The sequence below is a fragment of the Echinops telfairi genome, unplaced genomic scaffold (genome assembly GCF_000313985.2).
Source record: "Echinops telfairi isolate 266 unplaced genomic scaffold, ASM31398v2 ScPeMD7_5592;HRSCAF=6446, whole genome shotgun sequence".
Classification (NCBI taxonomy): Eukaryota; Metazoa; Chordata; class Mammalia; order Afrosoricida; family Tenrecidae; genus Echinops; species Echinops telfairi.
In genome coordinates, this window is record NW_022109491.1 from 12,859,572 (window position 1) to 12,881,730 (window position 22,159).

Sequence of the window (22,159 nt, forward strand, 5' to 3'; positions counted from 1 at the left end):
ATGGCAACAAATGTACAAATGTGCTTGACACAATGGATGGATGGATGGTGATAAGAGTTGTCCGAGCCCCCGATAAAATGATTAAATGAATAAAGAAGCAAAGGCATCTCAGCATCATCAACAGACACTGTGTTAGGCTGGTGGGTTTGTAAGAGTAGATGCCAAACCACCAGTCATCTCCCAACAGGGCCACGGGCACAGGTCACCCCACACCGGGCTGCAGACTTGAGACCCCTCCAAGCACACACCTTCACCAGGACATCAGATCATGCCAGAGATGCACCTGGGACCTCTGATTCCTCCTGTGAGACAGCTTGGTGGGAGGCACTGGAAATCCACCAGGCCAGGGTAAGACCTCTTCAGATCTCAAAGAACCCCCACTAAACCCTGAAAAAGGTCGTGCCCTGCCCACTTGGAGCTAAGACTTGGGACTTTCTCCCTTGAGGAGGTGGGAGTGTGTTCTGTATGTAGAAAGAAAGGAGAACTTGGTGACCACTAGGGCAGACTGGGGAAGTCTTTAGGACTCTTAACAAAGTTCCTGCTCTCTCTGGGAACATGGCAGGGCTAGACTTCCCCAGCCCCTTGTGTGTGGCCAGAGACCTCCTCTGACCAGTGAGATGGCCCTTGATGTTTATCACTCCCGGTGGAGGATTGTACCTTCCACTGATTTGACAGGTCCCCATTTTCTCCAAATCTGCCACCCAGCGTTGGAAGGACTAGGCCCTTGGCCCTGCGGGGACATGACCGGTGGTGTAGCATCTACTCTTACCTACCCACATCCCTACTCCTGTGTGCCTCACCAGCTCTCCCCTGCCCGCCTGGGAAGGCAGGATAAGAAGACTCGCTCCATCAGTCAGGGCCCCACGGATCACTGAGCAGCCAGCGGTGGCTATAAAAGCGGAAAGACATCTTTGCTGTTTTGAGCCAGAGAGGTGTGGGCGCTGTAGGTGCCTGCAGCTTAACCAAGTCTGTCCTGATTGCTCAGCCAGCACATCATGGGTCACATGATCATAACAAGACAGCCCAGGTACACAGTCACATTGCAACTCCCCAGCAGGTAGCCAATCACGCCAAGGATCAGGAGGGGCTGAGCGCCATGGCCAGAGCCACTTGAAGGGTGAAAAAACCCACCATTCAGGATGGCAAAAAATAATAATTAGAAAACTTTGAGGAATAAATACACAAGACGGATACAGGTCTATGATTCCACAGAAATGGTATTTAAACATGTCTCTGGGATCCATGAATGAGAGCAGACAAGTTCTCTCCACGACACACGTCTTAGTCTGCTAGGGTGCCTTCCAAAAAAAGGGTGCAATTAAAACAGATCCAAGGAGCTGCCCAGGGATCTGCTCGGTCAGCTACACTGGAGGCAGAGTTCAATTCAGAGGCAGTAGCAGCAGCTGTTTTTAGATTACAAAGGGCCAATCTTGACAGGGGCCAGAAGTGACCCCAGGGCAGGAATTCATCTTGATGGGAGGCCTGGCGGTGCTCTCAGGGAAGTGCTGGACTGCCAGCTACAAGGTTAGCGGTTCAAACCCACCAGGCTCTTCACAGGAGAAAGACGAGGCTAAAGATGTAGAGCCGCGGAAACCCTTTGCGGGGTTGATACAGGCTGGAACCAACTCCACGGCCCTGGGTTTTGGAATCTTGAGAGGTTTTCTGGAAGGACACAGGATAATTACTGAGGCTTGTTAGAAAGTTTTTAAGAAAACGGGAAACTGTATTGGTGAGGAAAAGGCCAGGAGAGTTATGCTGAGGAAGTTTTTTCAACGCAGCTATGTGGCTGCTCGTTCTCCAAGGGCAGTGGGGAACAGAGCTGTCACGTAAGAATTTGGGGGGGAACCAGATCCCATCCCCGCTACAACCTTGATCTTGCCCTTTGGGGTTTCCCTTTTGTTCTGAAAACCCAAAGCGCATTTTTAAAGGGCTGGATTTGAGTCCCCAAAGCTTCCGCTTTGATGTGGTGGAATCAAACACAGACTTCGGGGAAACAGGAGAGGTGGAACTTTTCCCTTTAGAAATGGGCGCACTTCTAGGGAGGCTGTCGAGAAACAGCGTCTTCACGGCTTGATGCTTTTGTTTTACTAAAGGCTTCTATGATTGTGTGACACATCTTTTTACTTATAACCTTGTGTGTGTGTGCTTACACTCCATTGTTTTCCAAAAAAAATTTTTTTTATTTTGTTGTCATTGAGAGTATTCACAGTAAGACACATTGATTCAATAGCTTCCACACGTATTAGTGATGTGGATGACTGTGCAGAGCAACTTAGTGTTCCACCCAAGTTTCCATTCACGTTTGTTTTTTAACGTTAAATGGGGTCCCCTCAATGTGCTCCCCACTTACTCCTGGCAGACCCCATCCCATCTCATCCTTCCGGTCTGCCTGCCCCTTCCAGCCAAAGCTTTGTTTGGGGGCAAACGCTGCCATCCTGGCCTTGTGTGTGTGCTTAACGGGTGTGAGGAACACAGCGTCATTGGATGGACCTGTCTGTGCTTTGGCCAAGGGGTGATATCATGGGGTAGCTTCCATTCCAGGCCTGAGGGGGTCGAAGGATCAGTCTCAGGGGTCCCAACAATCTCGACCAGACCAGTAAGGATGGTCTTCTTTCATGACTTTCAATTTCATTCTGCATTTTCCTCACTTTGATCAGGATCTTCTATTGTGGTGTCCACCCCCACCCCCCACCCCCACCCCCCCGCCCGCCTGTGCAGCTGATAGCTGCAGCCCAACCCCATTCCCCCGCTCCCGTCTCAGGGGCATGGAGATGGTGGTTTGTGATACCTTTTAGGCCTGTGGGCGAATTGTTTCCTTTTTTTTCCCTCCACTCTTCTTTGTTTGGGACAGGGAGACATAAATATCTGCAGCTTAGAAGGAGGCTGGAAAGTTCCTAGGACTCTAGTCGCTGCTCACCAAGCAGTACGTAGAGCATGGTCTTCGTGAAGTGTGTTGAACTAATTGACCTGATGCCCTACCCCCAAGCCCATATAGTGTCTAAGCGCATACTGCTCAAGGTCAACCTTTTATGCTACTTAAGCTAAATTACAGTTAGGCTTTAAGATGACTTCTTGGGACTTTTGTTTTAGTTAATTCATTTGTTTCTTCTTAACAGTTTCACCAACATACAATTCACATAGCAGACATGCATTTCACTAGTTCAATGACAAGAGTTGTGCAACTAACACCATTATCAACCCCAGGGTATTTCTTCTTCCTGTGCTGCTTGTTGGCTCACCGTTTCCCTCCAACCTCCCCTGCCATGTCCTTTTGGAACTATTAGTCCAGCTGTTGTCTCTGGAGGCTTACCTATCCTGGATTTCATATACAGGAAAACGTACAAGATCAAAACAAAGCACCCAGGAAGTACGTAGCCCAGCAATGATGCCAGAACAAAACAGAGGGAAAACTCAGTAGAAAACAAAGCAGAAACAATTAAATAACGGATCGCTAGGGAGCTCAAATGACAAGGTGTCACATTTTGACCTATCTGCAACTGCAGTCATCCACCCTACAGTGTACTCTGATAACAAGCCCTTTCCCATCCCTGGCCCGTAATCAGAGGGGATTCACCAGAGGCTTACTCTGGATGAGGGACCCTGGGAATGGGTTCTGGGCTTTCACTGTCACCCATAGCTTTCCGCTAACTGAATGTTCACAATTTAAGGTCTAATATCATTCCCTCCTCCCGATTTGGATTTTATAATTAAAATCCTTGGATCGCACAGGCTGGTGTGCTTCCTCTGTGTGGACGTTGGTGATGCTTCCCTTAGTTGACTACTTGTTTGAAGACAAGCCTTTAAGATCCCAGAAACTACCCTATTAGCCGTGTACCATCTGCTTTCCTCCCCACACTGTCACAGCACCCATATCTTCAGCGATCACTTAGATTAAGGCTCAAAACATGCACTATTTTTTAATTTAAAGTTTAAAGATGATCTCAGGGCAGTAGCTTCAGAAATTCATCCACCAAAAAGTCTAAAGGCAGAAGAATTTTAAATTCTGTTCTAGTACTCACCCCTTTTGATCAGGAATCTTTTATGGCATCTCTGATCAAAATGTTCACTAGCGGCTTGGGCACCATCCAGTTCTCCCGCCATCTCATGACAAAGGAGGTAGTTGTCCAGAGGCAAGTGGTCACTCAACCCTGACTCTTTCCTCCGTTCCTCGGGGTGAATGGAGGTCAGTGTGATTTAGATGTCAGCTTTAGACCCCATGTCCTACACAAGGAACTAGGGCAGCGGTTCTCAACCTGTGGGTTGCTACCCCTTTGGGGGTCAAACGATCCTTTCACAGGGGTCCCCCGATTCATAACAGTAACACAATGACAGTTATGAAGTAGCAACAAAAATAACTTTATGGTTGGGGGGTCACCACAACATGAGGAACTATATTAAAGGGCTGCAGCATTAGGAAGGTTGAGAACCACTGAACAAGATAGAACAGAAGCACTAAACATATTATTAGGCCAATTAACAGAAATGGCCCATGAAACCAGGACCCGAAAAGTTCACCTCCAGACCGGGACCGAATTCCCGTGTCTGGTTGTACATAGCAGCCTCAACAGGTCCTCTTTTTTCACACAGCATTTGCCAATTCAGATTTTACAGGTGTGTAACTAACAACAGCAATGACAACTGGTTATGCAGCCCTCCTGTCAATCAAGTTTTTTCATCATGAACTCCCCCTTCCTCTCTCCCTCCAACCTCTGCTAACTAGTAAACTTTGGGCTGTACATCTTTGCCATTCCTTCTGTATTTTCATGTAAGTGAAGTCACACAATTTCTGTCCTTTTATGATTAGCATGCTTCACTCAACACGTCTCAAGCTCCGCCCATATTGTAGCAAGTAGCAAGACTTAACTCTTCCTGTTGACTGAGTCGTATTCCATTGCATGTCGGATTCCATATGCGCATAGGCTGTTTCCATCTTTTGTGAATAGTGCTGCAATGAACACTGATTGCCCACTGGTCTTTATTTTTGGTTTTTAGAATTTGCATTTATACAAAGCTATATATCCTGAGGTCACAGTTGGTATAAGGCTTCAAATGTTTGTGAGAGATGTAATTAAAATATAATGGGAGTTCTTCCACAAATTTTTTTGAACTGTATGCATGTATGTGTAGACGTTGGGGTATACATGAGTATACACATATAAATGCAATTACATTCATATACACACCCCAAGGGCTCAGATGATAAGCGCTGGAGGGAAGACTGCGATCCAGGCAATCTTATTCTGAACCACCAGTGAATTATTGAGCAAGGAAGCAAGGAGGGCTTGACAAACTGATTTTATAATTCAAGAACAGGAGCTTAGCAATCCTTTTTGGCAAAGGGCCAGATGCTGTATTCAGGCTTTGCGAGCCATATGGACTCTGTCACAACCACTCAATCCTCGCCTGTTAACAGCCACAGACAATATGTAGACAGACGGAGGGCTTATTTTGTAAACAAAGCTCCATTCACAAAAACACACAGCAGACTGGGGTTGTCCCAGGGATGATCGCTTGTTGATGCCTGAGCCACAAGCACCAGTTCTTGAGATGCCCAGGCTGTTGGAAAAACATCACAGGCAGACTGCCTGCCAGACATCAGCACGTAACAGAAAGCGATCACACTCACTCAGAAGCACATTATGCTTATACGTCTATGATGACAATAATGTAATTTAGGGAGGGTATTTTTTTTCTTTATGGTTTTGTCTTCCTAGTCAGGAAAATGGTCTATTTCCACTCTCACTCAGATCTTGAGGGAAGACAATGGGAATGCCAAGGTCAATTTTCAGAAGGAAATCTAAGTAGAAAAGCAAAATGCCAGCGGGCCAAAGGCACTTACACCCTGAGGAATTTGTCACTGGTGTAAAGCAGGACACATTCAGCAGAGGCCATCCAAGACAAGGTGTTTTCGTGGAACTGCTCTCCCGTGTTCAGCTGGAACACTGAAGGAGAAAGATGAGTTACAGCCTCGGAAACCCACAGGGTCAGTTCTACCCTGTCATATAGTCTCTGTGCGTCTTTATGTTTAGGAAAGTAGAGGGGCAGGAAAGGCCCTCCCTTGGCAAGATGGGTTGACACAGAGGCTGCAACAATGGGCTTAAAGATGACAATAACTGTGAGGATTGGGCACCGGGCAGTGCTCGGTTCTGCTGTGCACAGGGTCACTATGAGTGGAAGCCGCCTTGACGGCACCTGACAATGCAGCTAACCCCTTGCCACTGAGTGGATCCGACTCCTAGAACCCTGTAGAACTGAGGGGCTGCTCCGTGGGGCTCTCTACACAGCAGCCACTTCTCTGTTGGTGCCACTGGTGGGTTCACATGGAGGCCTTCCAACAGGCAGCCAGATCCGTAACCCCTGCGCCACCAGGGCGCCTAACAGTGCATCCACAACAGCGGGGAGTATTCTTGAAGCCCTGGAGCATAGTTGCTACATCACTGTGTAGTATTTATCTGCCTGGGGTCGTAAGTCTACCTATGCCCATGAAGTCCATTATGAATTTACACAGGATCACGACAGTCTGTTGCACTGTGGCCTCGGGTCTCATGTCAGCGGCAGTGAGCTTCTCCGCCGTCTCTTCCTGCAGAGTCTATTCATGAATCGTCTGGAGAAGCCCACGTGGCCACTGCTGTTAACGATGCAGCAAAGGGCATCTACAAAGAGGAAGTCATTGGTCGTGCGAAATCCCATCATGCACTCGCCAGCTTCGTTTCTATCTCCAACGCCGTTTCCCCACCACTGTCCCTTCCTCTCCGTTGCAGCTTTCTCGGTCCAATTGCAATAACTTTCAATTTAATCGGAAGTTTGGTTGATTTCAGACTGAAGCTCCATCTTTTTCATTGCTAGTTTTAGTGGTTGGTGCATTGTTTTTATGAACTGGATTTCCCCGTACTCGTATGGGTATTATCCTACAACAAACATCATTGTACTGGAAGACAGACCTTGAAATACCCTTTTTGACAATGAATGGGCACCATGCCTCTTGAACTTGTCATGACCAGTATAGTGAACCATGTGATTCTTTGACAAAAAATGGCCAGCACCAGTGACCTCCACTCACTGCTGCCTTGGATAGCCATGGTGTGCGTCCCACTTAACTTGTGACGGCTCCCAACTTTCCCAGGTTCACACTTCATCCGTTGTCAAGTTCCAATGATTTTCGCAGCTGTTTCTTCTGAGTCATGTCCCATTGGCAAGTGACGATCCTTAAAGCTTGACTCCACCTGCGTTGATATGACGGCCTCTACTTTGAGAAGGCAGCTCTTCTCGTCATATTTTCAGTGCCTTCCAACCGGAGGGGCTGGTTGTCTGGCACACTATCCGACAAGGTTCTTCTGCTGACCCTGAGGTTTCCCTCTCCGACAGTGCGCGGCCGCTATTCATGAGGTTCCAGTGCTAAGTCCTCAGAAGTGGACAGCCCAGGCTGAGCTTAGTCTAGAAGCGTCACTGAAATGTGTTTACCGTGGATGACCGTAATAGTACTCGAAATACCAGCATCACAGTAACACACAAGCCACCACGGTACAACAAACTAGCAGATTAGTGGTGGTCCTAAAACCATCGTTTAAATTAAGAAAATATGTCTGCCTTGCATACTGCCTTATTTAAGCGCTATCTACGTGAGAACCAGTTCCCATCAGATGGGAAACTGGGGGGCAGAGAGTTTATATCAACAGGGGGAAACACCTGGAAAAGGTGGGGGACTTAAAGAACGTCAACCAGGTCACAGAAGCACACACGCAGAAATCATTGAGGTGATGTAGGTTCCACTGTGTATATTCTCAACCACCAACACACACAAAGAAAATAACTCCTTAAAAAATGGAAAGGTAAAGCAAATTGAAATATACTAATAGTCACATACAAGGATCTAACTCACCTAAGTGAAAAAAAGCAGCGTTGTCCAGGGGTGAGTACACATGGGAACTATCTGTACCTAAAACTGCTCTAAAACGATCAACTGAAAAAATAGAAATTATAATTAATACCAAATTATAAAGCATGTATTTAAATAATGCTTTGCCTTTGAAAAATCATCCTATTTAAATTGCCAAACCAGATACATTTCCATTTTGATTATTACTATCAATGCCTTTGAGCCCAAGATTAAATACATGAAATGGGTGCCACCAGCTCCCTCTGCCGTGAGTAGATAGACATGACTAAGCAATCATCACAGTTTGGACAATACCATTTGAATTGCTCTCAGTCCAATGATTCAAACTGCCACCACCAAGCACCAGCAGTTGGCTTGATAGTGAGAGGCCCCGGTAGTCAGGGAACTAAGCCACTCACGAATATGACCAGCCTTGAGGCTTTTTAAGGACAGTAGCAGTTTAAGGAAAACTGCCCGGAAGTGTGGGGACACAGACCAGGCAAGAGAGCAGTGTTGGTTGTAAACTCCATCCATGGAGCTCAGTTAGCTGTCCTCCCCTCCTCAATCCTCGTTGCTGGCCCCCACTGGGCCTGCACACACCCCAACAGCTGCTGGGAGCTAGCTCCAAGGAGGACAATGCTTAAAGCTTTGCAGCGAGTGACTAACGATAGACAGGGGTGGCACCAGTGGTTGTACACAAAGGAGACCCATGAAAATGGAGGAAGCACAAGGAAAGAGCCTGCCAGCCTCGGCCCTGTGGTCTCCCAGGCTGTAAATACCAGCATTGGATTGTAGTCTCCACACAAAACCACAAGTTGTCATTGTAATTAGGTAATGATGACAGCACCAACCAGATCACATTAGAAAGTTCCCAAAGTCAAAGAGCAGCTTCAGGAAGATCAATAAAGGTAAGCTGGGCTTATGGCAAAGTGTTTATATTGTTGTAACTAATATACAAAATATACATTTTTATTAAAAAATAACTTCTGCTGAAATGCCACACACAAAGTTTACAAGGGTGTGCCCCCCGCAAAAAATATTTTTCAAAGCTATGTATTTAAATTTTTTTTTATCATTTTCAAAATACTCTCCATTACACTTAATACATTTGTCAAATCTGCAATTCCATTCTTAGAAGCATTTCTCTAACTCATCTGTTTGGACGGATGGCAGCACCTCCTTTGTTTTTGTCTTCCTCTTCTACATTGTTAAATTGCCGTCTTTACATGTCCCTCTTCATTCACGGAAACAAAAAGAAACCCACGGAGCAAGGTCAGGAGAGTAAGATGCGTGGAGCAAGAGGCATGCTGTTTTTTGCCAATAACTGGCGCATGAGATGGCTGCATGAGCAGGTGCATTGTCTTGGTGGCAAAACCAATCCTTCTGCCACAAATCAGGCCTTGTTTGTGGCACGCAGTTATGCTATCTTTTCAGAACATCTAAATAGAAAGCTTGATTAACAATCTGACCTGGTGGAGACAACTCCAAGTGCACCACGAGAGGACATTTTTGTCCATTTGGGAAGTTGACAGACATCCAGAACTAGGATTGTCATCAATGAACATTTCACTTTTTGAAATGAGAAAACCACTTGTACACTTGAGTTTTCCCTATACTACTGCCCTTGTAAGCTGTATTCAACATCACAACAGTTTCTGTGGTACGTCTCCTGAGCAGGAAACAAAATTTCACAGCCACATGCTGTTCTCTTAAATCAGCCATCACAAAAGAGATCTTACAAAAATATTCAGAGGCCAGAGAGAACCTTCCCCGGTAATGCCACTGGGTGCACTAACTCTGAATGAGTTGTTCAATGCTCACCTGTTTCCCCGAAAGTAAGACATCCTCCAAAAATAAGACCTACTTACAGTTTTGTCTCTCACTGAAATATAAGGCATCCCCCCAAAATAAGACTTCCTCGCACATAAGGCCTCCCCGATAAGGCCCCCGAAGCTACAGTAACTCTGGACCATAACGGTGGGACGCCACGCAACTGTTAGCCACCGTGCAGCCGGAGCAGACAGGAAGTGTGAGTAAATGTACCACAGATTGTTGTACATGGAAATAATGGTAGTAACAAGAAATTCTTGATACTGTAGGATTCAGTTTGTCTGGTTAAGCTGGTTTGTGATGACAACTACTACCATACCGTACACAGGTAATAAATTTCATTTTTAAAAAATTTCCTTTTTTTGTTCAACAATAAATGTGACCGTATTCTTCTTCATGGAAAAATATGATATCCCCTGAAAATAAGACCTAGCGCATCTTTGGGAGCAAAAATTAATATAAGACACAATCTTATTTTTGGGGAAACAGGGTAGCAAGGAAAAGCTCTGTACTAGGAAAATTCTGTTCCGTCGAGCATTATTCTGGGGGTTTTGGTGGGGTCTTTTTTTGGGGGGGGGGGCTCCCCTTGTATAGTCACTTTGGTGTCACCCAGTGTCTGCACTCTCAGTGCCCCTGATAGGCTCTACTGCTTTCAGACGAATCCTGGCCTGTGGACCATCTGCCCAGGGACCCCAATTCCTCCTACAAACCAGCTACTCTCTTGATTCCTGGTCATTCCTATAGCTCAGAGGTATTACCAGATTTTTTTCTCAGAATGAAATTCAACAAATGCTTCCAAGGAAAGGAGAAATACCGTCCCATCCGTGGGTGTGTTCAAAGGCCAGGTAACCATTTGATGAACAATGCTCCTGGACCTTCTAGGGACCACTTTATCTGATGCTGCAAATACACTAATGGCCGCCAGGTGGCGATAGTCGAGCCATCACTATACCCATGTCCATCCAGTTGACACGGACTCATAGCAGCCTGATAGGTTTCAGGGTTCAGATATCTTTACAGACCAAACGACCTTTTCTTCCTCAGAGCAGCTGGCGAGTTTGAACCATCGACCTTGTAGACAGTGTTCTAATAACTCAAATAACTCACTGGCATCAAGTCAAGGTGTAGAACTGCCCGTGAGTTTCCAAGACTTTAACCCTTTGCCAGAGTAGAAAACTTCAGGCCAGTCTTTCTCCTGCAGAGCAGCTGCGGCTTCCAAAATGCTGACCTTGCACCTGCAGCCCAGTGCACAACCAACCACTGCGCCACCAGGGCCCCTTAGTTGTCTGATGCTTAATTTATTATTTTAAAACGCATCGCACACCCATGGGCTTCAGAGTAGAGCCGTGCTCTGCCGTTTTCTCCAGGCTGATCTTTGAGGCACCGCTTGCTTGTCTGACGCCATGTACCTTGGTGGTGGCGGGTGTTCAGGCCGGATTCAGAAAAGGACGTGGAACGAGGGACATCGTCGCTTTGATCAGATGGATCTTGGCTCAAAGCAGAGAATACCAGAGATGTTTACTTGTGTTTCTGCAACTATGCCCAGGCATTTGACTGGGCCATCACTATGGATAACCCGGAGAAGAATGGGGATTCCCAACACTTCACTGTGCTCATGCGGAACCTGCACAAGGATCAGAGGCAGTTGTGCGAATGGAACGAGGGATTGCGGCGTGGTTTAGTCAGGTAGATGACCCTGATTTGTTACTTCCCATGATTCTGTGATGGTCCGGCCGGGCCTTAGTCTCCATTGAGTTGACTTCGGATTCCAGCCTCCTTTGGAAGCTCACCACAGTGGAGCAATTCCCATTGGTCACAGGGATAGCCATACCCGAGCAGGCTCTTGGGAACAAGGACCATGGAAGGTAATTACTCAGCTTCTCCTTGGCATCTCTGTCCAGCCACAATCAGATGTACAGCACACTCAGCCCTGTCACCCCAGGTAAACCATGCCTCCGCCAGCAGGCTGTCCACCTCCAAGGTGGGCCTGGCCCTCCCGGCAGTGCCCTTTCTGCACACTGCGCTCAACACCTTTCCACCTGGTAACACTAGCCCTGGAAGCACCTAGTGCTGGCTGCTGGGCCCCGAGACCCAGCCCAAAACTCCAGCTGGGTCCTCTGCACAGCCAAGACAGCCAAGAGACCTTCAGGGTGGGCTTGCCACTGTCCCTTTGGTGTCCAGAGGCTGGGCTGAATCTCACTCACCCCTGACCCCTCCCCCTTCCTCCACCTTTGCCCTGGACTCCAACGGCAGCCCAACTCTTCCCAAGGCCATAGTACCAGGTGTTAGTGCACCCACCTGGTCCAGGATCCAAGTGCCAAGGGCACTGGGTGGTTTATTTCTTCGCTGTTTTACCTTCAACATGAGAACCGGTCCACCTGGCGCACGAGTACGGCATTTGCTTGCCAGGTGTTTAACAGAACCTGAACAACCCCCTGGGAAAGTTAGTTCAATGGGCGTCATGACAGCAAGTTTGCAGCCAGTGCCCTGTGGCTGTTCTCTATACATCCCTCCCTAGGGGACCAGGTCCATCTTCCCAAAGGAGAGCAAGGGCGAGCTAAGAGGATACAAAGTCCTACCATACCTGGGGAGACAGTCTCCCCTGTACCCTGGGGACTACCTGCTGTCACAAAGGTTGTTGTCTCCCCTCCAGGTGCCAGGCAGACTGGTAGGTGGTCCCAGGTGCGCGGGGTGGTTTTGAGGCACACTGTGCAGGGTTGGATGTGGAACCCACACCCCATCCTCACAGAAGGGCAGTCTTCCACCAGGCTGACTCGATACAGCAGGTGGGCCCCTGCTCGTCCTCCTGGGCTTTGCTAAGAGCTCAGAGTGCAGAGATGAGGGGCTGGTCCCCGCTCCCGGGCCCCTCTAAGCCTCCAGAGCCTGCTGCTGGGCTCTGTGGGCAAAGCTGCCCTGAAGGGGAGTCACCAGGTCCCCATACCCGAGAGGGCCCTGAGGGCAATCACCCAGGAGAGAGGTGGCACCCAGAGTGGCACAGGGCAGGGCAGTTTTATTCTTGTAAAAAAAATGTTCCAACAGGGGCCGAGGGAAGGCACACCCCGGCCAGGCCCACCTGAGGGGCTGGAGCAGACGTCAAGCCTGACCAGGGCCGCCTGGAGAAACCGATGGGGCGCCTTGAGGTGCTGGGGGGAGCACGGGGTGTAGGTGGGTAGGCCCAGGAAGTGGGTTTTACTTCATTAGCACCAGGGGCTGTCCACAGCCACACACACGTGGTGGCCCATCTTCACTCGACCCAAGCCCTCTGGGCAAGGGCTGGCAGCTGAAGGCTCCTCCTTGCAGGTAGATGAATGAGGTGGTGCCTGGCCTGGCCGGCCCAAGTCACCTGAGTGTGTTCTTGAAATCCCAGTGCCCTCCCCTCTGTAAACATGAGCAAGGCCTGTGACCGTCCGGGCCCTCAGGACAGGATGAGCGTCCGTGACGTGTGGCTGGGCTTCAGGCGGCCCAGGAGCTGCCGGGCTTTCTCCTGCATGAAGAGCTGGTCCCTGGTGCCCCCGCAGGCCACCACCTTCCAGGCCCTGGTCATCTGGGAGGAGGCAAGACAATGACTGCCCAGGCAGGGGGCCTGGGCCCCAGCAACCCCAGGGACGCCCCAAGCTAGGGGCCAAAGGTGTGCCGTACCCACTCCTCCCTCCTGAGTAGCCCTGGGGAGGAGGATGGGGGGACGGTAACCCTAGGCTGCTTCCCAACCATGATGCCAGGAGGCTGGGCCAGGAGTCATGGTCTGGCTAGGACTGGGGCACTAGCGTAGAGATGCCACGTCTCACTGGCCCGGACATGTGCCCACAGGACCGGGGGGCAGTGCTGCCCTCGGTCCTGTAGGCAGCACTGCCCCCTGCAGACATGCAGTAAGTGGAACAGGAGCCAGGGCTCAAAGGACTATAACTATTTCCAGGGAAGCCCTGTCACCCTGTCACTAGAGGGGGGTGGCTCTAGATTACCAGGGAGGGCAGGGCAAGCAAGTCCCCAGGGCACAGCAAGTCCCCAGGCAGTGCCTCGGTGGGCAGCACTCACAGGGGCTGGTGTTGGGAAGTGGCTCCTTGGCTTCTGGGCTACCCCCGCCTTCTCCGGCTTGGCCTGCAGGAAGCCCTGATTCAGCAAGCTGTTGTCCTCCTTTCCAGTGGGCAGGGCGAGGCTGGGCGGGCTATGAGCCACACGGGCCGGCTGAAACCAGAACCAAGGCCGAGGCTCATCATTCTGCCACAGAACACAGGCCCTGGGGTTCCTGGGTGCCACCGAGTCAGGTCCGACTCATAGCAGTGACTTGATGTCAAGCCCATTCCACACTCCTCTCCATTGAGCCCACTGCCGCCGCCACCACATTAATCCATCTACAACTCGTTGCCACTAAGTCCACTGTACAGTGTCCCCGAGGCCATAAATGTTTACAGAGGCAGACAGCTTCCTCTTCCTCCAAACCTTTGAACCGCCAACTTTTCTGTTAGCAGCCAAACGCTTATCTGACGGAGCCACCAGGGCTGCAGCTATCTGACGGAGCCACCAGGGCTGCAGCGCACCTATAATGGGAGGGAAAGTGCGGGCCACCCCCCACCCCCCCAACCCCACACACCCAGGCTAGATCCCAGCACAACCACCGCCAGGCTGGCTGCTGAGAGCCTGGGCAAGAACATTAATTTCTCTAAGACTCGGCTTCCTCTTTCAAGTGGGAAGCTTGTTTGAAACATTTAGAAAATACTTCTAACACAAAAGTGGCTGAGCTTGGCCCGCAGTAGATGCTCAGTGCGCGCTGGGCCTGCAGGCCAGATGGGGGCGGGCCATCTCTGGTTCCTTGTGGCAAAAGGTGCCAAGCACTTGGAATGGCGCCTGCACCTGCCAGGTGCCACCGCAGCCTTGAGGCGTCTCCTCCTCAGTCCTCAGCCCAGGGTTTCCACTTCCAGCCCGGCCAGGGAGGCACCGGGGCTCTGAGGGATCCCAGAGAACCCAGGGAGCAAACCCAGGTCCACTCGGTTCCAAACCCTGTCTCCTAACCACACGTCACTGCTTTCTTTCCCCTAAAGGACGCCCTTCCCAGCCGGCCAGGGGTGCTCCGTGCGTGGGTCCCATCTGTCCTCGAGACGGTCTGCAACGTCAGGCGGGCCGCTCCGGGTCCTCTTCTGCTTCTCAAGGACGGGCTTTCATTTCCTTCCGCTTCAACGTGAACATGGCTCCGGGCACGTGGTGGTCTGCTCCCGGTCGACTCCTGCTCTGGTTCTGATCGAAATCGCGCTTCTGCATCGTCTCTTGCAGCAGCAGCCGCAGTCAGCGTGGTGGTTCCCGTGTACTCCGCCCGGGAGGTCCCCGAGTTGCGGGAGGGCAGCAAGATCATACATGAAGCGAGCAGATGGTCTTGAAAAGACCCGGAAAGCCCAAAGTGGACGTCAGAAGAGTCTCCAAACATGGCTCTTGAGCGTAGGGCAGTGAGAGCCAATGGAAGGGGTGAAGTCAAAGAGCCGGACTTCAAAGAGAGACTTTCGAGGGTGGCTGGAGCGGACAAAGGATCCTCCTGAAATGTACAGAGCCACAGGGAAGCCCATGCCGAGCACTTCTGCAGGCGGAAAGAGCTGAAGGAAGAAGTTCCAGCCCCGAGTGAAACAGCGATGGGCACAGGGTGGGATGTGCATGTGTGCGCGTGTGTAAGAAGCACCAAGCAAAGCGGAAAGAACACAGTCGCTGCACCAAAGACAACTGGTTGACCTTGAACTAATCTTGGGAGTAGCACACGATCAAGGGCTAACAGTCCTGAAGGAAGAAGGCGTTGGCAAATGCAAGGCTCCGGGAATGGAGAAGACATGAACTGAGGCGATTCGGGAAAAAAAAAAAAAAGATACTACACTGGAGGGACTCACTCATCTATGCCAAGAAATTGGAATGATCGCTATCTGGCCAAGTAACTGGAAGAGATCTGTATTTCCCCCATTCCCAAGAAGGTGGCCCAGTATATCAAATATCATTAATATTCCTTTGAAGTTTTAATTTTGTTGAACAGCATTCAAAAACAATTGCAGCATAACAGACAGGGACCTGTCAAATATTTAACACGCACACCCCCAAACCCCGCCCACCTCACTGCCATCGAGTCAATGCTGACTCATTGCGACCCTCTGTGGGTTTCCAAGACTGACACTGTTCTCCCTGGGAGCTGCTGGTGGTTTTGAACGGCCAACCATGCAGGATCGAAGCCCAACTTGTAACCACTACACCTCAGCGCTCCGTGGAGCAGCCAAAAATGCACGCTGGCTCTGAAAGGGGAAGTGGCATGAGGGTATCACCGCTGATGTCACACGGACCCTGGCTGATGGCAGAGATGCCAGAAAGATGTTCACCTGTTTCACTACGCAAAAACTCTCAACCGAGTGGATACTGGTTATGGCTAACAATGTGAAGAACGGAAACTCCAAAACATTTCATTGTGCTTACATAGAACCAGTCCATAAAACGAGGCAATCATTCGGGCAGAACAAGGGGGTAGTGTGTGGTTAGAATCAGGAAAAGTGTGCTTCCGGGTTGCCTACTGACTTCGTCTGTATGCCGAGCAAATATTCCAAGAAGTTGGCCTATAGGAAGGACAACACGCACCAGGACTGAAGGCCCAACCCTGCTTGCTGAAAGCCAGGAGGGACTGGAAGCGCTTATTGAAACAGACCAAAGACGGTAACCTTCAGTGTAGATCACACCTTACCTGAAAGACAAAAGTCCTCACCACTGGATCAAGAGACCACGCATCATAACAAACAGAGAAAACATTGAAGTTGTTGCGAATTTCTTTTTGCTTGGCTCCACAGTAACACCCGTGGGAGCAGCAGGCAAACGCCCGACAGGAGAACCCATCAGGCCCATGGGCTGCAAAAGACCTCTTTTAAAATGTTAGGCAAAGACGTCACTTGGAGGGCCGGAGGTGCACCTGAGCCCAGTTACAGTCTTTCAAGCGTGTAAAAGCAGGACAAGCAATAAAGACTGAAGGCAGACGGATGCATTCAAATCAGTGTTGGCCAAGAATCAGGAGAACTGCTGGGACAGACTGCCAGAAGAATGAGCAAACCTGTCTTGGAAGAGGGGGTCAGCACGCTCCTTAGAAGCAAAGATGGCAAGGTTGTGTCTCACGTACTTTGGCCATGCTACCAGGAGGGACCGGTCCCCGGAGGACATTACGCTTGCTAGGCAATCAGCACAGAGGAAGGCCCTTGATGAGATGGTCTGACACAGCGGTGGCCACAAGGGGCTCCAACACAGCAACAACGATGTGGCAGTTCCATCATCTCCTGTCATAGCCAGGCATGCCTGTGTGTGTGGGCACGGCCTTCCCCTGCAGATTCTGGGAACTCCTGTCTTCCTCCCTCCCTGGAGGTTGGACACATGCTCTCTCTGCTTGGTCTTCCTGCTGACACATGGAGCTACACTGATGGAGCCAGAGCCCTGGAGCGGGAGGAGCCACGTGGAGACCCACACCAGGGCTGAGATGCTTCCACCGCCTCTGGGTCAAGACTTCCCATTCACTGGCCTGGGATCTTTCTGCATTCGGCGTCATTGCATGTGCTGCATGAGTCTGAAGAGGAATTTAAAGACTGGTATAGGACATATGGGCTAATATTGGACTTATGGACTTGATCTGGACTGGGATGTTTTCTTAATGTAATTACTCTTTATGTAAAATTATTTCCTATACACACATCAGTGTCTACGAATTTGTTTCTCTAGTCCACCCGGACTAGAACAGATGGCGAGGATGATGCAGGACTGCACTGTGTTTTGTTCTGAATCTGCTCGCTGGCACCTCCCAACAAGAATGACCATGTCTGCATGTGTGCTAACTGCCTGCATGTCCTCTGTGGCGAAGGTCCTGGTCACGCCCTCTGCCTGTGAACAAGCAGTGCTGCTAGCTACAAGACAAGCGGTGCCCAGCCTAGTGTAGACCAGAGTGAGTTTTCTCTACAAGGGCCGGCAGGACCTGAAGACAACGCTTGCCAAGTTGGTCCATCTTCTGAGCTTTGGCTCTGTGGCCGGGTCATACCTCGTGGGCACCAGGCTCAGCCCTTTTCCAGGTGCAAGTGATCAACAGCATGGATCTGGGGAACCTCACTCCAGGAATAACCACCTACCTGAGGCAGGTCAGCCTGACAGCATCATCGAATACAGCAAGCACACCAAGAGCTCAGCAAGCACCCATCCTAGGGCCGTTGCTGACACCCATCTGGCTGGACCTTGAGGCAAGTGACCCACCCTGGGGCTACCCCATCAGCAGGAGGCAAGGGAAGCATGCTAGAGGCCCAGAGTCACGAATGTCAAGTGTGTTTAGCAACATGAGCTGCTAAAGCCTCCTCCGGTGGAAGCAGGGGTGCATTCCCAGACCTGCCTTCGCCCAGAATCCCTCCCTGGGAGGCCCAGTCCCAGACCAGGTGGTCACGCCACCTCTAAGGTCCTTCCAGATGTAAACCTTCCCAAGCCAGAAGACCCCCATGCTCCCCCGAGCACAGCCCTCTGCAGCTCTGGGCAGAGGGGCAAGGGAGGGGGTGTTGGACACAGGTGACAGACGGTTGCTCCGAGACCCTCTTACCAAGGCCATTGTCTTGGGCAGTGTGGACATCATCAACTTCAGGTCCTCATCCACGATGTCGAGAGCCAGAGATTTCCGGACTTTCTTGATGGGGCTCCGCCGCAGCTGGGTGGGGAGGATGGAGGTGGTTAGGTCTGCTGTCTGGGGTCCAAGGGTCGCACCTGCCCCGGCACCCTGGTCAGGCTACCAGCCCTGCTGCAGCACTGCCTTTATACCAGCAGACTTGGCCCTGGGACTGCTGGATAACGTGGCGGCGAGAGGTCACCAACGTGACCTTCCAGCCACAGGACCCAGTGCTCACCCTGAAGGGGCCAAACTGGGCGCTGAGCTGTCCCACGCCTGCCCTGAGCACCACAGTGCGCGACCACTTGCGGCAACATGGAGAGCAGTCAGGATACAGAGTCGAGCCTGCTCCACCTGCTTCCCATGAGTGATTCTCAGGAGACCACCAGGCCGTTCTCTGGGGCGGCCGAGAACCTCCCACCTTTGGTTAGCACCCAAGTGCGCACCTGTGTGCACCAACCAGGGAGCCCGCACCAAGGCCAACAGCCCTCCTCACAGGGACCCAGCAAAGGGTCTCCTCAGTCACCGGCATCCTGGAAGCTGCTGTCTCGTAGAGACCCTGCAGGACAGGGGAGAACTGCCCCAGTGCGTTTCCAAAACTGTAACTCTTGGCGGGAGCGAAAGCTTCGTCTTCCTTCTAAGTGGCTGGAGGTTTCGAACTGCTGGGTGTCGTTAGCAACCCAACATATAGCCGCTTCTCCACCAAACTACAGCCTAAGCCACACTTAACACTCACCCAGCGACTACACAACAGGACAAGCACTGTGGACAGCAGCATGGCAGGAATAGAAATATCACCGGGCCCAGCACCCCTCTGCTCGGTACCTGCCCCACAGATTTGCAGATGTGTGCACACCATGTTCATCGTACCTCTGCTCACAAGAGCAGCAGAGGGAAGCCCCCTACAGGCCCACCAGGGGAAGGACGGACACAGACACAGGTACAGACACACAGGGTTAGCTCAGGAAAGCCGATGGAGCAGAGCCGCCTCCTGACACGGATGACAGATTTGGAGGACGTTACACTGAGGGAAGTCAGTCAGACACACAAGGACAGATATTAAAGGGGGGAGGTTTCCATCTCAAACCTAACAAACCGATGTTACGGTTACCGGGGTGGTGAGGAAGGGAGGCAAGGATGAAAAAGGAAGACTGGCGTTGACTTGAAGGACAAGGTAATATTTTACAAGAGAAGGCGTGGGGTGTGGAAGAGGACAGGGCGGGACAAGTTTGATAAACTGAATTGTTGAATGCAAAAGTAATCTGATATGTAAAACCCCACTTAATTCACAGTAAAGATTTTTTTTAAATTGCCACAGCATGAGCAAATGTGTGGTTTTAAAATAAATAGTTACAAAAGAAATGGCTTAAAAATGTTTTTTTAATGGCTTCATAATAAAAAAGCCAATGCCCTATGAAACATACCTGCTTCTCTACTGAGGAACATCCTAACCCCATTCCTGAGCGCTTTATAAGCAAAAGGTCAAGGGTCAGCTCCAATGGGGGTGGAGGTGGGATTTGGGGTCTATGCTCCTGTGCTCCCCAGCCTAAGAATGTGCCCTACATGAGTGAGGTCATGGCTCAGAACTACTGCCTGATGTGGAGGAGAGGCCCAGGAGGCTCCGTGTGAACATCCCCACAGCCCCTACCAGGTGGGGCTCAGTCATAGCCCAGCCCCCAGCCAGACTGCCCACCACGCAACCCATGGTGGCCAGAGCTGTGAGAGACACTGAGGACACTAGGTATACTGCAATCACACCAACACACACACACACACACACACACACACACACACACACACACACACGCCTGGGAAAGAGGTGTCAAGAAAGAGGAGATGGGGGCAAGGAGGGGGCACCCATCACAAGGTTGGATATATATAGCCCACCTCCTAGGGAGATGAATGACAGAAATGTGGGTGATGGGAGACAACGGACGGTGTAAGACACAAAATAACAATAATAAGATATAATTGGTCAAGGATCCACAAGGGTGGGATGGGAAAAAACGAGGAGCTGATACCAAGGGCTCAAGTAGAAAGAAAACGTTTTGGAAATGTTGATGGCAACATATGTAGTGTGCTTAATACAATCGAATGATGGATCGTTAAAAGATTTCTAAGAGCCCCCAAGTAAAACGAATTATATATATATATATATATATATTTAAAGAGGAGCTGCAGGAACCCTGCTCACACGATGGTGCAGTGGGCACACATCTGTGGGTTTGGTGTCTGGGCTGGCCCTGGAACGGTCACTTCCCTAGGCTCAGCAGCTAGCCCCCACTTCGTCTGGGGTCGGCGTGCCCCACCCTCAGGCTGCAGACCCGCCAAACAGCCCCCACCTCCCTGTGTGTCCCTCCCTTCGACCATTGGGAAAAGCAATCCGAGCCTGTCTGCCCAATGACCACAGCTCGAGGGGCCGCGGCTCGAGGCCCCGCCCGGAGCCCACCTTGCACGGTCTGCTGAAGGATTTGCTCGGCGCAGGCGCACAGGAGGTCCCAGAGGAGGGCCTTCCTTGGGTCTGCTTCGTGGGTAAGCACTCTGGGGGCGCCGCTTCTGCCACCGGGCCCCAACTCAGCCCCGGGGGCCCCCCGGCCCCCCAGCCGCTCACCAGAGGCTTCCTCTTCTGCTTCTCGGGCCGCCCGTCATCCTCGCGGATGAGCTCGATGCCGGCCTCCGAGCGCAGCACCTCCTTCAGGTCCTCCTCCAGGTGCGGGGTCTGCGGCTGGGAACGCGGGATCCCCACGTGAGCCATTGCACAGGGTGGTGGCGCAGATGCGACCCCCAGCGCCTTGCCTTCGTGGGACCACACATCCGGGAAGCTGGCCCCGCCCTCCCTTGTAACGAAAGGTTACAAGCCCCTCCCGAACCCGGGCGGCCCTGCCCCTCCACTGCAGTCTCCCTCTGCACCCCGCAGCCAGGCGCCGCGCCCCCATCTGTAAACGGAGAAAGGCAGCCTGTCTGGGGGCTAAGCAAACGGAGCGGCTCGCAGAGGAAGCAGCGCATGGGGGCGAGCCCAAGGTGCCCAGCAGAGCCCCGCCGCCTACCAGGGGCTTCAGTGGTCCGTATTTCTCCAGCGCGTTCTTGAACGGGGTCGGCGTGTGCGGAGTGTTGTCCGTGGCGTATTTCTGATCTGGGGTTACAAACCTGCCACGGGCCAGAAAAGGTGGCTCAGAGCGAGGGAGGGGGGAGGAGGATCGGGGACAGACACCAGCCACTCTGCTTAGGGCTGTCCCCCAACTGCCAGGGCCACTGGCCTCCGTGCAGGGCAGGAACGGCCCACTCTGTGCCCCATGCAGGTCTCTGCAGGTCACCGAGGAAGGACCATCCTCCAAGAACCGCAGAGTCTCGGCTTCAAAGAGCCAGGGGGGAAAGAGGGCGTGTTCACCCGCCACTGGGCAGTCCATCAAATCGGGCAGTCCGAGGGCCGGTCCAGCCCCAGGGAGAGTGGGTCAGAGGGGGTGCCCAGGCTGAAAAGGCGGCTAGGCCTCGGGGGACAAGATGGGGAGCCTGCACGTGGTCAGCTAACTCTCCTCCCAGGATCCAGGAGCAGGGTTCTGGCAGAGAAAAGCCCAGGGCAGGTGTGCTCTGCAGGTAAGAATCAGGTGTCCCACTGAGACCCACTGAGGCCGGCCAGCCCACCACCGAGGAGACAGGAAGTGGGGCCAGGACGGCAGCAGCACTGTGAGAAAACGGTGCCCTTCTGTTTACAGGGACGGGAAACCGGCCACACCAGGGGGCTCAGGTGCATGACACTGGTGAACATTCGTTGGCACCGCTCAATTGTATACTTGAAAATGGGAACCGATTACAAGGATCTG

At 51.5% G+C, this 22,159-nt stretch overlaps 1 protein-coding gene across 1 annotated transcript in view; it reads right to left on the reverse strand.

Annotated features, from left to right (window-relative positions):
* Positions 1-12,699: 12,699 nt before the first annotated feature.
* Positions 12,700-22,159, reverse strand: part of MYBL2 (MYB proto-oncogene like 2) — a 51,277-nt gene continuing 41,817 nt past the window's right edge. The window contains exons 10-14 of the mRNA XM_045295496.1: positions 21,386-21,485; positions 20,950-21,063; positions 18,276-18,380; positions 13,739-13,888; positions 12,700-13,250 (exon numbers count right to left, since the gene is read on the reverse strand). Coding sequence (XP_045151431.1) covers positions 13,122-13,250; positions 13,739-13,888; positions 18,276-18,380; positions 20,950-21,063; positions 21,386-21,485 — 598 coding nt within the window. The 3' untranslated portion in view covers positions 12,700-13,121. The remainder of the gene's footprint in view (positions 13,251-13,738; positions 13,889-18,275; positions 18,381-20,949; positions 21,064-21,385; positions 21,486-22,159) is intronic.